Genomic DNA, 16,720 nt, shown 5'->3' on the forward strand with positions numbered 1-16,720 from the left:
CTATGTTTTCTCGCACATCTGAGCTAGCATTCAGACAATTTCTAAGCCTGATGCAGATTTATAAGACATTGCTCAGCTACCATTTTCTTCCTACAAAAATCTGTCCATAGAACACAGGATAAAAACAACCTGGGTCACCACGGAAGGTAAGCGAAGGGCCAAAACGTGGGAGATCAATACGTAAAAAATGTGGGAGGACCTGTGGCCGCCATGTTGGCAACCTTCCTACAGGACACACTGGTGGCGACGCCGAGGAGGGGGCAGGCTGGAAACCACGGGGGCCGTGGCCGGTGCGGGCCGGGTGACGGGAGGCTCGGAGGGAGAGGACCCCAGGGCTGGCTTTTGCCAAACGAGAGAAAACGTAAATGAGCTCGCTGACGCTTTGAGAATGATCTGGGAGGAAGCATTATTTCTGCTACTGTAAACGTGGGCAAGTTTTAAATGTTTTCTCTGGGGACATTTTCTTCTGGGATGCCCCAGTCTTTGTATGTGACCTTTGCGAGGTGCTTCAGGCCTGAAGCAGATTGCATTTCATGCCTCAAACTTACCTTCTGTCCCGGTGAACCTTTCTCACCATCGAAGCCAGGGGCACCCTGGGTTGAACAGAAAACAGAAGTGGTAACAGCTCAGAACATGCAGTGACATTTCCCGGAGGGCACAGTTATGGCGCCCGCCGTGGACTAAAGTAAAATACTTTGCTAAGCCAGTATCAAAACCATCTGAAGCCTCCTTTTCTTTCCTAGAGGAGACGGGTCATTTTAGGGACACTTTCATGGAACGCATCCTGTCCACCACTTAAAGAAATTTGGAGAAATCCATCAACGGTACAGTAAAAACAGTAAAGCCGGAAAGAGGCCTGCGCTCCACTGCTCTCAGGAGCCTTCGTTCTTACTTTTGGACATTGTAACACATGTCCTCTGAGTAGCTGTGGCCCCCAAGTGGTCACCACAAGGCCACTTTCTCTCTTCCTGGCTCTGCCACGTTTCCAGCTCACCTGGGGCTGGGTGTGGCCAGCTGAATGAGCTCTGACGGATGGAGGGACGTCTGCCCGCGGGCCCAGGAGTGACAGGTGGCGGAGCTTCCTCGGGAGAAGACACCCCACTCCCACCCCTTCCACCCCACCAGGGACATTTCTGTTGGACTCTTAGGGCCACAAGAAATCAACTTCTTTGTTGGAACCAGCCGACATTTTTGTTACCACTGAGCAATTCAGCCTAATACGAGAAGAAATGTGTTTGAGTTCTGCTCCTGCCCCCGGCCCAGGCGGAGGTGCACAGTATTAAAAACCGCAGTTAGTGGGTGATGATGGTGTGTCAGTCAATGCGGGCTCACGATCGTAGCCGACAGATCACGGAGGGGCAGGACGCTGACAGCAGGGGAAGCTTTGTGTCGGAGAGCAAAAGGATGTGCATGGAAAGTCTCTGTAGTTTCGGGTCAACTTTGCTGTGGTCCTAAGCATACGGGATTAAGAGGTAGGAACTACTGTGTATAAAATAAGCTATAAGGATACATTGTACAACACAGGGAAACTAGCCAATATCTTATAATAACTCGAAGTGGAGTGGAACCTTTGAAAATTGTGCATCACTATACTGTAGATCTATAACATATGACATTGTACCAGTACATCAACTACACTTCAATAAAAAATTAAAGAAAAATAAAGTCTTTTAAAAAACCAGACAATACAAAGCAAACGGCTGGCGTAGAAGGCATGGTTTACCCGCACTCCTGAAAAGCCCATGATTCCTTCTTCTCCCTTCATGGAAATGCCCTAGGAGAGAACAGAGAGACCTGAGGGCGCCCACACTTCACGCTCTGCCTGCTCAGGGGTCCATTCTTAGTGCCCCGACACTGGCCGTCCTGCCCCTGTGTGTCGACTCCAGCTCCACACACGGTGGAGCCCTAGGATGTCTGCAGTCGGCCTGGATGGCCATCAACCCAGGATGTCACCTGTCATTGTCACCTAGTGACAACCGGGAGGACTGGGCATACGGGGCAGGCATGACCCAGATCAGGGAGGGCAGGGCGATGACATAGCTGGACCCCAGCAGGGAAGCCACCACCAAACCCACCCAGCCCCTCCATGGTGCTTCTTCTCTTTTAAAGGGTTTAGATTCATTTAAAGTTAAAGTGTTGATTAGCTGGTGTTGACTGGGGAATGAAGACATTCTGAAACTGTTTTCTGGAAAACAGCATAAAAAATGATCCTACTTTCTGGCTGTAGACAAATGGATTGGAAACCAGAAGTTGCAGGTTGTTACAACCCAGACACAGTCTATCATTATGATGGGAACACCGAGAATTTGGGAACCACCAGTGAGAAGAAGCATCTTTATCCCTCGACTTACTTTTCTTCCTGGTTCCCCCTCACTTCCTTTTTCACCCTGTGAAGAATATGAAAGACAATAAATGCTCATTAATTCGAGAACAGTAGTATTTAAAATTGATCAGGATTTATGATATGAGGTGAAAAGTATTTTATAAAACTGTAAATAATGAATATAAATGAATTGTAACAAATGACCCCTAACTTTTGCAGCTTTTCAACATTCAAGGGGAAGAACGTGCTATTTCTCCTGGATTTTCACAATACAGATGAAATTGTGTGTTATTTTTGGTATGACTGCAAGGCTGTCTCTCTTCTGCCCGTGACTTGCCTTTAGTGGCCTCAGTGGCAGGGGGTGCATGCCCAGGGGACAGCTCCTAATCATAACATTCATTTGAGTGAAAGATTATTAGGCGGGTCCTCTGACGACAAGGCTCATTGGGAACGTGTTGAAACCCTGAGCGAGAGAAGCTTTGGAAAGCAATGTCAGCTTTACGTGATGTAGTTTTCCCACTTCTCTTAGCCTAAAATGGGGAAAGAAATGAAGTGACCAGTTGGGTCCTTTCCCCCATCAGTCCTAGGCCAGCACCCAGGATTCCTGCAGGTCAAGACTGCCCCCTGCAGGCTGGCTGGGCCCAGCCCCAGAACCTACCCCCTCTTGGCTGTGGAAAATGAAGGAAATCTGATTCAGATGCTTGAGCATCTCAGCAGGGATCAAATCTGCTCTGGCCTCACTCCATCCTGGGCTCCTGTCCTGAAACTGGACAGAGGCTCTACCTTGCTGATGGTCAGGTCACCCCCAGGAGCCAAAGTCCCTGGATCCACCCTGACGGCTCTGTGGAGGCCCCCCTCCTGCCTGGTTGTCCAGGGACGTCCTGCTCTGAACTCAACTGGTCCATAACCGCCCCGTCTGGCCTCACATCAGCCACCTCCAGGCCACTTTCGTCAACGGTCACGTCGCTCGTAACAGCCGCAGCTGCCCAGACTGATTTCAAGCATGGCCGGGGTCCAGCCTGCACTCTCCTACCCGTGACTCAGCACCCACGCCCCACCTTGACAGATACTTGAGAGACAGGAACCATGTTCTACACTGGGGATCTTTACTTTGGTTCCCGTGACCTGTTAGGGTGCGTCTCCCCCGGGTCTCGCTCTGCAGCCCTGTGAGGTCAGTGTTCTACCAGGTCAGTGCTTCGGTCTTTATCAGGCACAAGGGAACCTGAAGGCTTAGGAAGGGTAAGTGGTCTGTCTGAGTGAGTGAGTGGTAGAGAAGGGTGTTGATTTTTATTTAGACTCTGAGAGTATGCTTTTAATCAAACAAAACATTAACAGAAATTATGAGTCAGAAAACCGACTTTGATCCAAAAAGCCCACGATGATGCTCCACGTCGGCAAAACCTACCTAAAAGTAGGTTTTATTCTGCCGAATACAACATTTGTTCAGATCGCTCCATATCCTGGCATTGAGTTGTGCTCCGACCACTAACTATGTCTATACTAGGGACTTAAGACAGACCTGAGATTTTTAAATGGATTCTCGTGTTGTTTCAAATTCATCCTTATTATTTACAGTGATGTAGTGATACACTTGTGTGACTGTGATCAGTGCTTTCATGCATAGTTTGCCAATTTGGCGGTGAGGGCTTTTCCACTTTGAATGCGACTGTTTGAATGAGAGCAAAGAAAGTTACCTTTTTTTCTCCTCCTGTTTTTCGTTCAACTGGGAAAATACATCAATTTTGCTGAAGTCCCTTTACCTTATACTGCTCTGGGAGGATCACGTCATTTTTGGGCCTCTCGACGTAACTGTTGTCTGGTGGAATCCCACCGGGTCCCTGCTGTCCCATGTCGCCCTGTGAATGGTTTAGCAAAGCAGCTGTCTTTACATTGAAAAGACACGACCAAGGTTGAATAAAAGCACAATCCCACCGCAAACTGCTGTTTTTATCTTTGCGTATTACTTACCACATGTACACCAATTTTATAGCGTTATAATCATAAGATAAAAATCATATATAGAATAAAATAATCGTAAGGTAAAATTATTTGATTGCTACTTGCATGAAGAATCACTTAGAGGGGACTTCCCTGGTGGTGCAGTGGTTAAGAATCTACCTGCCGATGCAGGGGACACGGGTTCAAGCCCTGGTCCGGGAAGATCCCACACGCCGCGGAGCAACTAAGCCCGTGCGCCACAACTACTGAGCCTGCGCTCTAGAGCCCGCGAGCCACAACTACTGAAGCCCGCATGCCTAGAGCCCGTGCACTGCAACAAGAGAAGCCACCGCAATGAGAAACCCACGCACCGCAACAAAGAGTAGCCCCCGCTCGCTGAGATTAGAGAAAGCCCGTGGACAGCAACGAAGACCCAACACAGCCAAAAATAAAGAAAGAAAGAAAGAAAGAAAAATAAAAGAATCACTTAGAATTTATGCATACAAGCTGGTCACAACTTGGGGCTGCATTTGCTTCTGTGGAATTATCTACTTACGATGAATTTCTATACAAGGAAATTACTAGGTCTGGAGGCTAAATATCATGGTGTTTCTTGCTATGTGTTATGCTACTGCTTTCTAAGATTGGTACCAAGACATAAGAAATGCCTAAGAAATGAAAGACCAGTCCAGTTTCACCACTACTTCACCAGTTAAGAGGTTTTTTATATAATAAAGAGCAGCATCTTTAATAAACATAATATCTCAGGACTGCTTTAATTAGCTTTTTTATCATTATCAAGAAACGCTTTTGTATGGGATGCACAGGTGGTGAAACCTTCGATCTGTAACGTTACTGGACCACGATCCTTGTGTAATACGCTGATTTCACCTCCAGGAATTAACACAAAAAGGAAGTTACTGCCTTTTCTTTTGCTATTTTCACATATAAACTATAAAATACAGACTAGAGCTTAGATACCACATAACGTGAACAGGAGCGAACTGAGATGATGTTATTGGCTGCAGACAGTGGCCCTTCACAGTATATTCTGAATGTCTGCTAATATTACAGCTAAAAAATACCTAACACTGTTCATCTCCCCTTTACCTATGGGGGCCTTGATGTTATTATTACTATTTTATTATTTGTGGCTTATAGACATTAACTTCATTCTCATTCTATCTAATGTGACTATTCTCCTTTCCACCCGATGATTTCTTCCCAGACTTTTCTTCTTTCTTCGTTATCTTACTATTTTCTTATATTCCATCATACAGGAGTTTCAATTTTTATGAATTTGGATCTTCCAATGTTTTTCTCTTGTGATTTTTTCCTATGGAATTCACACAAAGAAGAAAGTCTTTCCTTGTCACACCTGAGCAGTACGGGACTGCACTGAGTCTGCTGTTCAGTCAAAAAGCAAAATGGGAAGCAAAGTGAAAATGAGTGAAAAACGAGGCCAAGGAAACAAATCCGCTTGGCGGTGGGCACTCAGGTTCTGCAGTGAATGCAGTGGGTGGCGTTTTGCGAGGCTCTGCTTGTGTCTGTGGGTGCCCGGCTGAGCTTCTCACACATTGGATCTCAGGGGCTCCTGTCAAAGGCCACGACGCCTTTGAACCTTGGCACCGTGGGGAACTGCAAGAGTCCACGTGGCCTCTTTCCTGCCTTTGAGCCCAGCCCGAGCCGGCCACGCTCCCTGGTCCCTGGGCCGGCCACGCCCCCATCCTGAGCCGGCCACGCCCCCATCCTGAGCTGGCCACGCCCCCTGGTCATCGAGCCGGCCACGCCCCCAGCCTGAGCTGGCCCCACGTTGTCTGCTGCTGTCTTCCTTAATCTCCTCTGGATGCCCCATGTCAGAGGACACCACAGGGAAATGCCTTTACTTTCTAACTGCTGAAGACGGCTGAAGTTACGTGTGCGTCAGAGGTCCGGGGCTTCTACAGTCTTACTGATCCATAACCACCACTGGCGCCTGTTTCGTAACCTGACACTTTACAGTGATTGTTTCCTTTGCAAACGGTCTGTTTGCAGAGCACCTCAAGATAAGAGCATAAAACGAAGACATTAAAATGATCTGTCAATATTTCCTAATTCAATCTATTACGTTTCCTTTACCTTTTCTCCTTTTTCTCCGTAAAAACCAAGTCCTCTGTTGCCCTGAAAGATAAATGGCTTCTGTAAGTTTAAAGTCAATAATCACGGTGAAATAAAATTATTTTTTTTTTTTAGAAAAAGAAACCTATTATCTATGTATCTGCAACATTACTGGATAACTATCCTTGCGTAATAGTCTGGCTTCAGCTCCCAGGAACTAATTGATACAAAAGGAGAAGTAACGTCTTTTCTTTTGCTATTTCCACATATAAACTGCGTAATAAACATTTGAGTCCATTCCAGATATCACATAAAGTGAACAGGAGCAAATCGGGATGCTGTAGCAGCTACAGAAAGTGGCATCAGTTACAGACAGTGGCTTCTGAGCATTCACTAAGATTAAACTTAAGTGACAAAAACTCCGCGGTTCATAAAAATGATGGTGTTTTAATACAGCCGTGCTTTTAAGAAATTTGTATTTTGTACTTTAAGCAAAACCTGAAAAATAGTGGAGTAAGAACAGTTATTCTGTCACCCTTGGGAACACTTTGCCATTTGCTTTTTGAAATATATTTTATTGTTCAAATCCTGCAGACCGGGAAGTTGCCTATTATTGATTCCCTCCTTGTGGTCCTGGGCTCTGACAGTCCAGGGCCCCTGCTAACTGCTTCTCTCTCCTTTAATCCTCTGCAGCACACGATGAGCTTGGGCATCACAGATGGGGAAGGTGTCATACCCTTGGACCAAAGCCTCACAGCGAACAAATGGTAGAGCTCAGGTCTGATCCCAGGTCCTCCCGACTCTTAATCCCGCGTATACCGACTCTACAGGTTAGGGTTGCAGAGCGTTTCCTTGGGTTCTGGCCCCTCTGGACTCAGAGAGCAGCCATTTCCTGCCTTGGATCCCACATTTGAAGATGATGATTCATGCTCTCCTCTGCCTCAGACTTTCTCATTTTGGTTAAGTAATCCTAATTTCACAGAAAGATTTCCTACCCTTTTACTGATCTTAGGGGATGGTGTTCTTGGGGTTTAGCCAAACTTTTCATCTTCCTTTTTGCTTAAGAAGCAAAGCTAGGCTGGCGACCTAGTAAGTATCTGACAGATTCATGGAGCTGCCGTGCGTGGGAGGGCTGACCGGACACGATGCCGTAAGTCAGTCCTCTGTTCTCTGATTCCCAGCAGCTCTGCTTCCTTCTCAGGGCCCCTACCCATTGAGACAGAGGCTCCTGTGGGGGGGGGGGGCTATCTGATCTGTCTCTGCACCACACTGTCCACCCCCCTCCGATGCCCAGAGAGTTTCTGCAAATAAAAACAAAGCCTTTAATTAATCTTTGCGTTTCCTTTGCTTCTTTCCCACCTGGCTGGGAGCTGAAATCAAAGCACAGAAACGCAGCCAGGCTAGATGAGAACACGATTTGCTCGGGACCCCGAGGTCCCCCTGCCTCACGAGCCGGAGTCCAAGTCACCAGGAAGTGACCGGGCGGAGGGTGAGGGCTGTTTGCACTGCAGCCAAGTGGGGATCTGAGGCGACCTTGGGGCTCAGCCGCCGCGTCCTACATCCGCTTCTCTTGGCGCTGGGCCGTTCCCAGCCTGCTCCAGGCTGCCGGACAGTGGGGAGCCCGGTGGTGGGGACAGCAGCCCTAATGAGCTCCAGCCGCAGCTGGAAGCTGTGTCAGAGGTGATGGGAGCTGGGGGTGAGGTGGGGACAGCCAAGGTCCCCAGGCGGTCACAGAGACGGGGTTTCCGTGGGGCAGGCCTGGGAATGGGCAGGCTGGGAGATGTCCTTGGCCACATGCAGGCCACACAATGGTTCTGAAAAGTTCGTAACGGTAGCCCAGTATTTCTGACTCACGTCGAGTTTAGACCAAATACTCCCCTTGCCAACCTCCTACTGTTTGTCCTGGGCATTTATTTACCTTTCCCAGGTCACGCTAAACCCTAATTCTGTCACCAGGTTCCAACAAGCCACCTACTTTGCTGTGCTCCAGCCAGCTGACTCATCTTTCTCTGATGAAAACAGGATAGCGTTGGGCCTGAGCCTGGCTTGAAACTCACCAAACACAACCCTGGAAGCGGACATCACACTGTGGTACAACCTACCTGTATCCAGGTAAGAAGAGTGCCATCAGCTCCCTACACAACTTTGGTGGCATCTCCTCCCCTTCTTGTAAATGAACACACACGGATAAGCACGAGCTGTCCCTAACTGGTTCTAGTCTACGTTTCTAATCAAACATTCACCACCAGTTGGACTTCCATGTAGCCATGGGAATGCTATGTGAGTTGCAAGCAACAAGCCATTCAATACATCCACTTAATGACTTCATGTGACCATCCAGGTGCATCATGGGATTTAACCCTGGAGTTTATAACATTGTCTTAAAACCCTACAAAACGGTCCGCATCATGAGATAAACAGTACAGCTATCAACCAAGTAGTTCCGTGGTCAAGAAGGACATACACAAACACGCAAGGCCCCCCTCCCCTTTCCCTCACCGTCCCGCCCCCCACCAACTTACTGGCTGTCCTTTTGGTCCAGGGGGTCCAGGGGGTCCCTGCACAAATACAAAGAAATTTGGAAACTGTTTTCTTTATCCCAGGACCCAGATAACATCTGCTGGAAAGCTCTGGGAAAGCCACTCTCTGTATATTTAGAACACCGGGTAGTATATAGAGAGGTTTCTAACACATTCGTCTTGGCGGGGAGGCAGGGCTGGAGGGGAGAGGGCGGGGGTCAGGCCCAGTTCTCAGGATTTGCTGGCTGTCCACACGCAGCTGTTTCTGGTTTGCTTTTCTGAGTTCAGGCTTTTGACGTGACCCCTGTCCTACTCATGTTTGCTCTGATCCCTTTGCAAGGTCTCAGGCCCTGTCACTCCAGAGACGGCGTCTCCCGGCTTCCTCTGCGGTCCCCCACAGGGCACCATCCTGCACTTTCGGGCTGGTGGGCCAGCAAATGTGCACAGACAGAATTAATTGACATCCGGGTCACTCCGCAGGGTTGAGAATCCGCCTGCCAACATCACCATATGTCTTTCTGCAAAGCATTTGGCGTCAATACCACACGTAGGATACAAGTTTTAAAAATGCTTTAGAAGAGCAATTTGTGTTGAAGTACAAATAAGTGGACAGGGCAGGGGCTGTGGGAGATTTTAATGGTTCATACAAAGACCCTGAGGCTGTCACCTCGGCTAGGGACCCAGTGGGTACAATCTGCGGTTTCACACTTCCCCGAACTGTGTGTGTAAAGCACGACACCCCCAAACCCTGTGGCACATGTGCTGTCAGCCGACAGCTGGGCGTGCCGGAGGGCAAAGAGCATCTTGTCACATAAGCCTCATCTCATCCCCTTCGGCCAGATCTCTCACAGCCACAGCGCTGCTTGGAAAAATGACTGTCATGACACCAGGGAACTGTGCTTTGTAGAAACATGATCAATTATTATTATCATCTTATTATCGACAATTAGAAGGCAATGAATGAGCGCTCCCACCCCCGACTGTTGGTGTGACCGCATCTTCCCAGACACATGTGTGTCCACTGTTTCTCAGTGTGTGTCGAGAAGCTGACACCGCAGCTGCCTCGATCTTGAGCAGTGGTTTCCTCTGAGAAGGGCTCTCTCCCCTGCAGTCAAAAGCGCTCTTTGAGTAATTTAAGGCCTGTTTGTTTATTAACAAAAAGTGAGGGGAAGGAGAGAGTCAGACACCTTGCAGGAACCAGTTCATCTTCTGGTCCTTTGTGCAGCGGGAAGGGCCTGAGGCGGCCAGGCCCTGGGACTCTCCTTCTCCCTCCCCTCCCCTCCTCGAAGCAGGCCCTCCTTCACCCAGGGATGTGTCCTGTCGCACTTTACTCTATTATTTGATTTGCAGGAGGAGGGGACACCTGTAGACCACCACTCAGGTGGGGCACAGGGGCCACTTTGTTAATTGGTGTCCAATGTCTCACCTATTATGATGGCTCTGCCCAGGTGCAGCGCACCTGCTCTAATGGCCATGCCAGGTGTGGCACCCCTGTTTCTAATGGCGATGCCAGGTGTGGTACACCTGTTCTAATAATCATGCCAGGTGTGGCACCCCTGTTTCTAATGGCAATGCCAGGTGTGGTACACCTGCTCTAATGGCCATGCCAGGTGTGATGGCCCTGCTTCTAATGGCCATGTCCAGCAGAGCCCATTTCTTCCTTATCGACCTATTGGACTCTGGTCTGCTTTGCCAGGGATGACAGGCCCCCGTCAGCTGGTCAGGTGTGGTGCTGGGAGAGCTCGTGCATGACTGCAAGGGCGCCCAGCCAGCACCAGGTCAAAATTTGACCTAGTTGGCAGTGATCTGATGACCACACATTTTGCGTTCTCATTCTTCAACCTTGATGTCAGCAACGTGTACAAAGGACGACCTGTCTGGTCTTGGCGACCACAAGCATCAGGCTGTATCGTGAGGCTTTCACCAGCGTCTGCAGTTGAAGGAGCTGCGTCTCTAGAGGATGCTTGACAACCTCAAGGGCGAGCACACGAGCCTGGTACTTACCGCTCTTCCTGGAGCTCCAACCGGACCCATCTGTCCCACAGGCCCAGGGCGGCCGGGAGGCCCCTAAGGACAGGCAACCAGAGAAGGCTGTTAGCAGAGGCCGACTGGGGCACGGAGTCCGGAGTTCTTCAACTTTCACTTCGTCTCTTCTCTAATAAAAAGAACGCTTACCTGGAAACCGACCAGTCCGGGCACTCCAGCTTCCCCCTAAGTGAGAAGAAATAGCTTTTAGAATTTTAGCTTTTAGGCATCTGTAGGTTTAGTGACATTGTATTGCAATGTTGAAAATAAGTATATAAAGTGTATCTGCCGTCTCAGGACTTGGTGATGTTCATCACCCAGATATCTGGGGTGTTGTGAATGTGGGACGAGCGTGCCCACAGTTAGTGTAAGGTTGAAAACAGCCTGGAGGGCAGTAAGAGAATTTCAAATCAGTTGTGATTCTGGGCTATTCCATCCCTCTCTGCATCCCTCCACTCCAGAGTTCACTTGGAAATGAACTTTGTTAATCGTGAATTTAAGCTGTGGTGCTTGCTCACGTCCCACCTCTACCGACTTACCCTGTATCTGTCGCGGTCCTCACTAGACAGAGCGTAGGGCTCGCCTTTCTGCCCTTTGGGTCCTTGGGGCCCCTAAGTTAGCATATATATCATAGGAAGAAAAACGAAGAAAACAGTCCATTAGCATTCAGTGCAACAACTGTTATTTGGATGATTACATGTTGCCTTTTTTTTTTTTTTGGCGATACGCCGCTCCGCGGCACGTGGGATCCTCCCGGATCGGGGCACGTGGGATCCTCCCGGACCGGGGCACGAACCCATGTCCCCTGCATCGGCAGGCGGACTCTCAACCACTGCGCCACCTGGGAAGCCCCTACATGTTGCCTTTTATAGGCAATGTCTAGCTCTTCTCACGGCCAATTCCGATTATTCTGAACACCAATCTCTACCTTAGCCACAAGGGTGAGAGTTTTACTTTCATTTTTACCCAACAGCATCTTTCTTACAGTTAAAATGGAAATACTTTATAGGATTTAAATTATTTTCAGAAACCCACGTGAAGTTTCAGTAAACAAATCCTTTCCTCTACCACCCTGTTCCTTTTCTTTGTAAAAATACTATTCTGTGTCTTCTTTGGCATTTACGTACTAAAATACCAACACATTCACGCTGAAGCACCATTTGTGGGAGAGATACTGGGTCATCCTTTAAAAATGGAATTGTGTCAAATATACATGATGCGTGAGTACGCACATACACATATACACGTGTTTTAACACCGACATATAAAATCAATATTTCACAGTGATGGCTATGTTTATTGGTAATGAAAGCTACAATAGTAGAATAGAATAGAATGCAATGTAGCTTATGGAAAAGTTGAATCACATGAAAAGCCAGCAGCCAGTGGAGCAAGTGGAAGGCGGCGGTGTGAGCGGGACCAGAAATCCAGTAGCTTCGGCGAAACGCAACAAAGGGTGTTATGGCCGCCCTGCCCTCACCTAAAAATGTTGTTTTTAAATAAAAAGTTTTGCCAAAAAATGTTAGTTTAACCCTGAATTTGCAATATGCTGGTGGTAAAAAGGTAGCAATAGAATGCCGAAAAATATTTCAAGATTCTTTGCAAAGACCCTAGAAATTAAATGAAGTCACGAAATAGATCATTATATGGAAGTTCTTCCATTACGAAAAATAAAGTCTATCTTGTGTGTCCCGGAGAACATCATTGTTCTTTCACGTCACAAAGGATGTTAGAATTTAATAAAGATGATGACTAATAGAGAATTTTGTAAAGATTTAAGCTTTTTAAAATTTTAGTTCCACGATTCCACTATGATTCACTGTTATTTGAATTGGAGCATGGGAGGAAAGGAAGAAACACTTAGGAGGCTGCAGGAGTGAACCACATGAGCCAAACCCATTACTTTCTACCTAAGGCTTAAAGAATGAATCGTGGGCTTCGCTGGTGGCGCAGTGGTTGAGAGTCCGCCTGCCGATGCAGGGGACATGGGTTCGTGCCCCGGTCCGGGAAGATCCCACATGCCGCGGAGCGGCTGGGCCCGTGAGCCATGGCCGCTGAGCCTGCGCGTCCGGAGCCTGTGCTCTGCAACGGGAGAGGCCACAGCAGTGAGAGGCCCGCGTACCGCAAAAAAAAAAAAAAAAAAAAGAATGAATGGGAACATGGAGTTATGTGAATGCAGGAACAGCACGCCTAGGTACCCTCAAGCCAACCTCAGCAAGGGAGGTGTGCTTTACCCTGACCGCTAACCAAGAGTGGGGAGCCACGGCTTCCTGGGGTGTAAAGGCAGGCCTGGCATGTGCTCCTGCCTCCCATCACTGTCCTGGGAGCAGAAGGCAGCTCACCCTCTTCAGAGAGCTTTGCTAAGACAACTTCTCAAAGGCATCCTCTGCAGGGCCTCCTGAAAGCAAGACCTTTCACGCATTTCCACCACACAGATTGCAGAGCCGACCGTGGAATAGCCCAAGCGGTTCCCATACTCACACGGGGGCCGAGGAAGCCGCCAGGGCCGCTGGGTCCCGGGTAGCCTGCGTCACCCACTGTCCCGTTGCAGCCGTCGTAGCCAGGCGGTCCTCTGGGCCCGCCCTGGCCAGGATGCCCCTGGAAACAGAGAAGCGAGTGAGTCCTCAGCCCGCAGGGGTCTAGTTTTCATGTAACTGTGATAAAACAGCTTAAAATCTTCTCAGAAGAGATGTCCCTGGCATGAATCCAAGCGCCAAGACAACTCAAAATGAACCAATGAATGAATGAAAAACTAAGTCATCAAGGGCACTCAGGTGTCCTTCTAGGTGGCAGAGGGGCCTGCACAACACAGTTCTGTTTCCCACGGGGTTTGGTAAGATGTCAACCGTCTTGGGGTTTCTGCTGCTTTGCTTCCTTGGGCGACAGGGAGGGCTGTTTTAGCAGGAACAGAAAAGGGTAGGTTGAAAAATTCTAGAAAACACTCTAGAAGCAGATGCTGCTCGGGGATAGCAAGGGTCAGCTGTGCCCAACCGAATTCTAGATGGAGCTGTACAGACCCACGTCCTAAACGGGTGAGAGTCACACCTGCCGAGGGATCTCATCAGTGACTTAGCGGCAGGTAGAAGAGCTGATTTCCTTACTGACTTTCTTCAGTAAGTCAATTGACTTATTGTCGTCTTCAGGAACAGGACTTTTTAGATTTTAAACACGAATAGAAAGCAAGTCAGGTGTTCTGGGATGCCGGGTGGGGGAAGGAAGGCAATGCGATCACATGTGTCTTTCGTGTAACTCGGGGGTCAGGCTAGGTCTCTGGGCGTCTCAACCGCGTGAATCTGGTTCTGGAGACATGGAGGGGTCAGGTTAATAATCTACAGTTTATGGACTACGAGACCAGAGCCTGTTTTGCTGTTTCTTTACACGATAGATGTTTAGATATATGATTTCTTATTGTACAATTTCTTTAAAATTTTGGTTTTCTTGCTAATAGACCAAATATATATTCCGGAGTGATTTTTGAAGCCAGTGGGCTGTCTTTTAGGTTTACCTTGAGAAATCTGGAAGGTTTCAAAGGAAACGAACAAGCCCTACACAGAGCGCCTGTACCCTGAATGATATTAAGAAATACAATAAGAGAAACAGAATTTGTCTTTTGTTTGCACATTTCTTTGCTTCCGATGCTCAGAGCCATTGCTTTCACTGGTGCCGTCAGATAAGAGATACAGTAGGCTTTTCAGTCAACCCTCTGGTGGGTCAGAGAAACCCTGATTGTCCCTGTAAGTCACGAGACACAATCTCTCTGGTATTGGAGAGCCAGCAGCATTTTGGTCTTCGACGTAAAGGCCTAGTTTTAGGGGCCTCTAGAAGCTGACCCTCAAATTCAGAAACCAAGCTCTGCAGGTGTTCTCCTCAGGACGGTTAGGATTCCATGATGCCTTCATTAAAACGTACCACCGAGTCCCTTACTCTCCTCCTGAATGACCCGTCTGCTGTTGGTCTTTCTGACACGCTTAGAATCGATCTAAGTCATTTGAAATTGCATGCCAACCTGGTCTTAGTTTGAAATTGTCCTTCAAAGAAAAATTTCAATTCTGTTGAGCTACATGTCCCTCTGGTGTTCAACATCTAATTAGGTCCATTTCTGTATGATACAATTCTTAGATTTTCTGCACATCACTTTCTATATTCGACTTCTAAACAGCTAAAACTGTCAGGTCCTTCAAACTCTGCGTCCATTAGGTGCTTACATACCGAAAGTGGCATTTACATTAACTTACTGTGGAGCATCTATCAGACTTCGGCAGTTAAAGAGACTGTTTTTAGCAGTGCTGACATTCTGTAGAAAATGACCCGTTATCGGTACACCATGATCACCCCTCCGTATGATGACTATTTCCTCCCTAATTTGCGAAATATTTGCTTCTGATATTAAATGAGTATGAAGTGGAAAAACGAATGAAAACACGATACAGATCAGTTACGCTATTTTCCCATAATGTCACTCCATCTAAAGCTCGGACTTCTACTTCCAGAAGAGACCACACTGAGGAATGATCCAAAGAGTCCAAAAAAGTAGGTTAAAAACGGGCGATTTCCTTTGAGGCAGTTGGTAGGGAAATACTTTTGTTATTTGTTTAACCCTTGAAATCTGCGGATTCTTCAACTCTGCCAATTTCTCAAGATTCTGACTCATGTGAGAGTTATTTCCTGATTTGCTCACAGCTGTGTGTTGTCACTGATGTGTCTGTTCGAGGCCTCACTGAGGTGACACAGAGGATCACCAGTCATGTAGGTCTCACGTCTTGGCAAGTGTGGCTTCCTTTCCTTAGCTCTGCCTTCTGCTGCAAAAGCCTCCTTGAAGGTGGAGCTAAAGATCTGAAGGAAAAGCATGAATCCCCTGTGACTGCTGTCCACTCATGCCCTCTCCCTTTTCTCCTGCGATGGAGCAGGCCCACTTGTGTAGCCTGGGGGGTTGAGGATTCTCTCCCTCTGTGTGTGTGTGTGTGTGTGTGTGTGTGTGTGTGTGTGTGTGAGCGCACACATAAGTGTACAGGCACGGTGATAGACAACATGTGTGTAGGGTAAGGGCGCAGACATCTGCGTGTGTGTGAAGTTCCAGTGGCAGATGTCCTTCAGCGGTTAGAGGGATGGGGCAGGTCTAAAAGTGCGATAAACACATTTATCCCGGAGGCTGGGATCTGCAGGAAGCCGGCCCTGGGAAATCTGCTCCTGGGTCCCGTGAAGAAGGCTGTGAGTCAGGCTGCTTTGTTTATTTTCTTATGCCACAAGAAGTAAAGTAAACTAGGTTAGAAAAACACATTTGATTGCGTTTTGAGATTTTCTCATGGGCAAAGCATGCCTTTCGTCTTCTCATTTATGTGCGGTAACTACCAAGCACAAGCTTCAGGACAGCCCCGCTCTTGGCTGGACTACTTTACATTCAGGTGGTTCTGGAGTTCAAACAAAATGTTCAGACTGGCTTTTTATAGCACGTCTGTGCAACACTGCAGCTTTTTACTACAAAACAGTGTCCAGTTTTAGCAAAGTAGCCTCAATTCTGAAGCCAAGTCCAGAAGGACGTTTACAAGGCAAACAATCTGTCCAATATTCGACTGGATTCCACGAGAAACAAATACGCACATGTAGCCCCATGAGTTTTTTGTTATAAACAAGAAAGGGGGACTAGTGAGACATGTGTCTGTAAGTCATAAACGTATTGTTTTGCACGTGTACAGTGTTTTAAAATTCTAATCTTATGAAAAACTTACGGGAATTCCGTCGGCACCAGGAAATCCAGAAACGCCTCTGGCTCCCTGTAAAGAAGGCAAACAGACTTAATGATGGCCAAGACGCCTCCACC

General features: G+C 47.8%; 1 protein-coding gene across 1 annotated transcript in view; it reads right to left on the reverse strand.

Moving 5' to 3' along the window:
- Nucleotides 1–16,720, reverse strand: part of COL4A2 (collagen type IV alpha 2 chain) — a 178,500-nt gene that overhangs the window by 46,024 nt on the left and 115,756 nt on the right. The window contains exons 6-16 of the mRNA XM_027115841.1: nucleotides 16,629–16,673; nucleotides 13,384–13,500; nucleotides 11,442–11,513; nucleotides 11,053–11,088; nucleotides 10,882–10,944; nucleotides 8,881–8,916; nucleotides 6,380–6,421; nucleotides 4,084–4,179; nucleotides 2,352–2,387; nucleotides 1,724–1,774; nucleotides 549–593 (exon numbers count right to left, since the gene is read on the reverse strand). Of these exons, the coding sequence (XP_026971642.1) occupies nucleotides 549–593; nucleotides 1,724–1,774; nucleotides 2,352–2,387; nucleotides 4,084–4,179; nucleotides 6,380–6,421; nucleotides 8,881–8,916; nucleotides 10,882–10,944; nucleotides 11,053–11,088; nucleotides 11,442–11,513; nucleotides 13,384–13,500; nucleotides 16,629–16,673 (639 nt within the window). The remainder of the gene's footprint in view (nucleotides 1–548; nucleotides 594–1,723; nucleotides 1,775–2,351; nucleotides 2,388–4,083; nucleotides 4,180–6,379; nucleotides 6,422–8,880; nucleotides 8,917–10,881; nucleotides 10,945–11,052; nucleotides 11,089–11,441; nucleotides 11,514–13,383; nucleotides 13,501–16,628; nucleotides 16,674–16,720) is intronic.

Source organism: Aethalodelphis obliquidens, unplaced genomic scaffold (genome assembly GCF_003676395.1).
Source record: "Aethalodelphis obliquidens isolate GAN/ISIS:26980383/991018 unplaced genomic scaffold, ASM367639v1 scaffold15, whole genome shotgun sequence".
Taxonomy (NCBI): domain Eukaryota; kingdom Metazoa; phylum Chordata; class Mammalia; order Artiodactyla; family Delphinidae; genus Aethalodelphis; species Aethalodelphis obliquidens.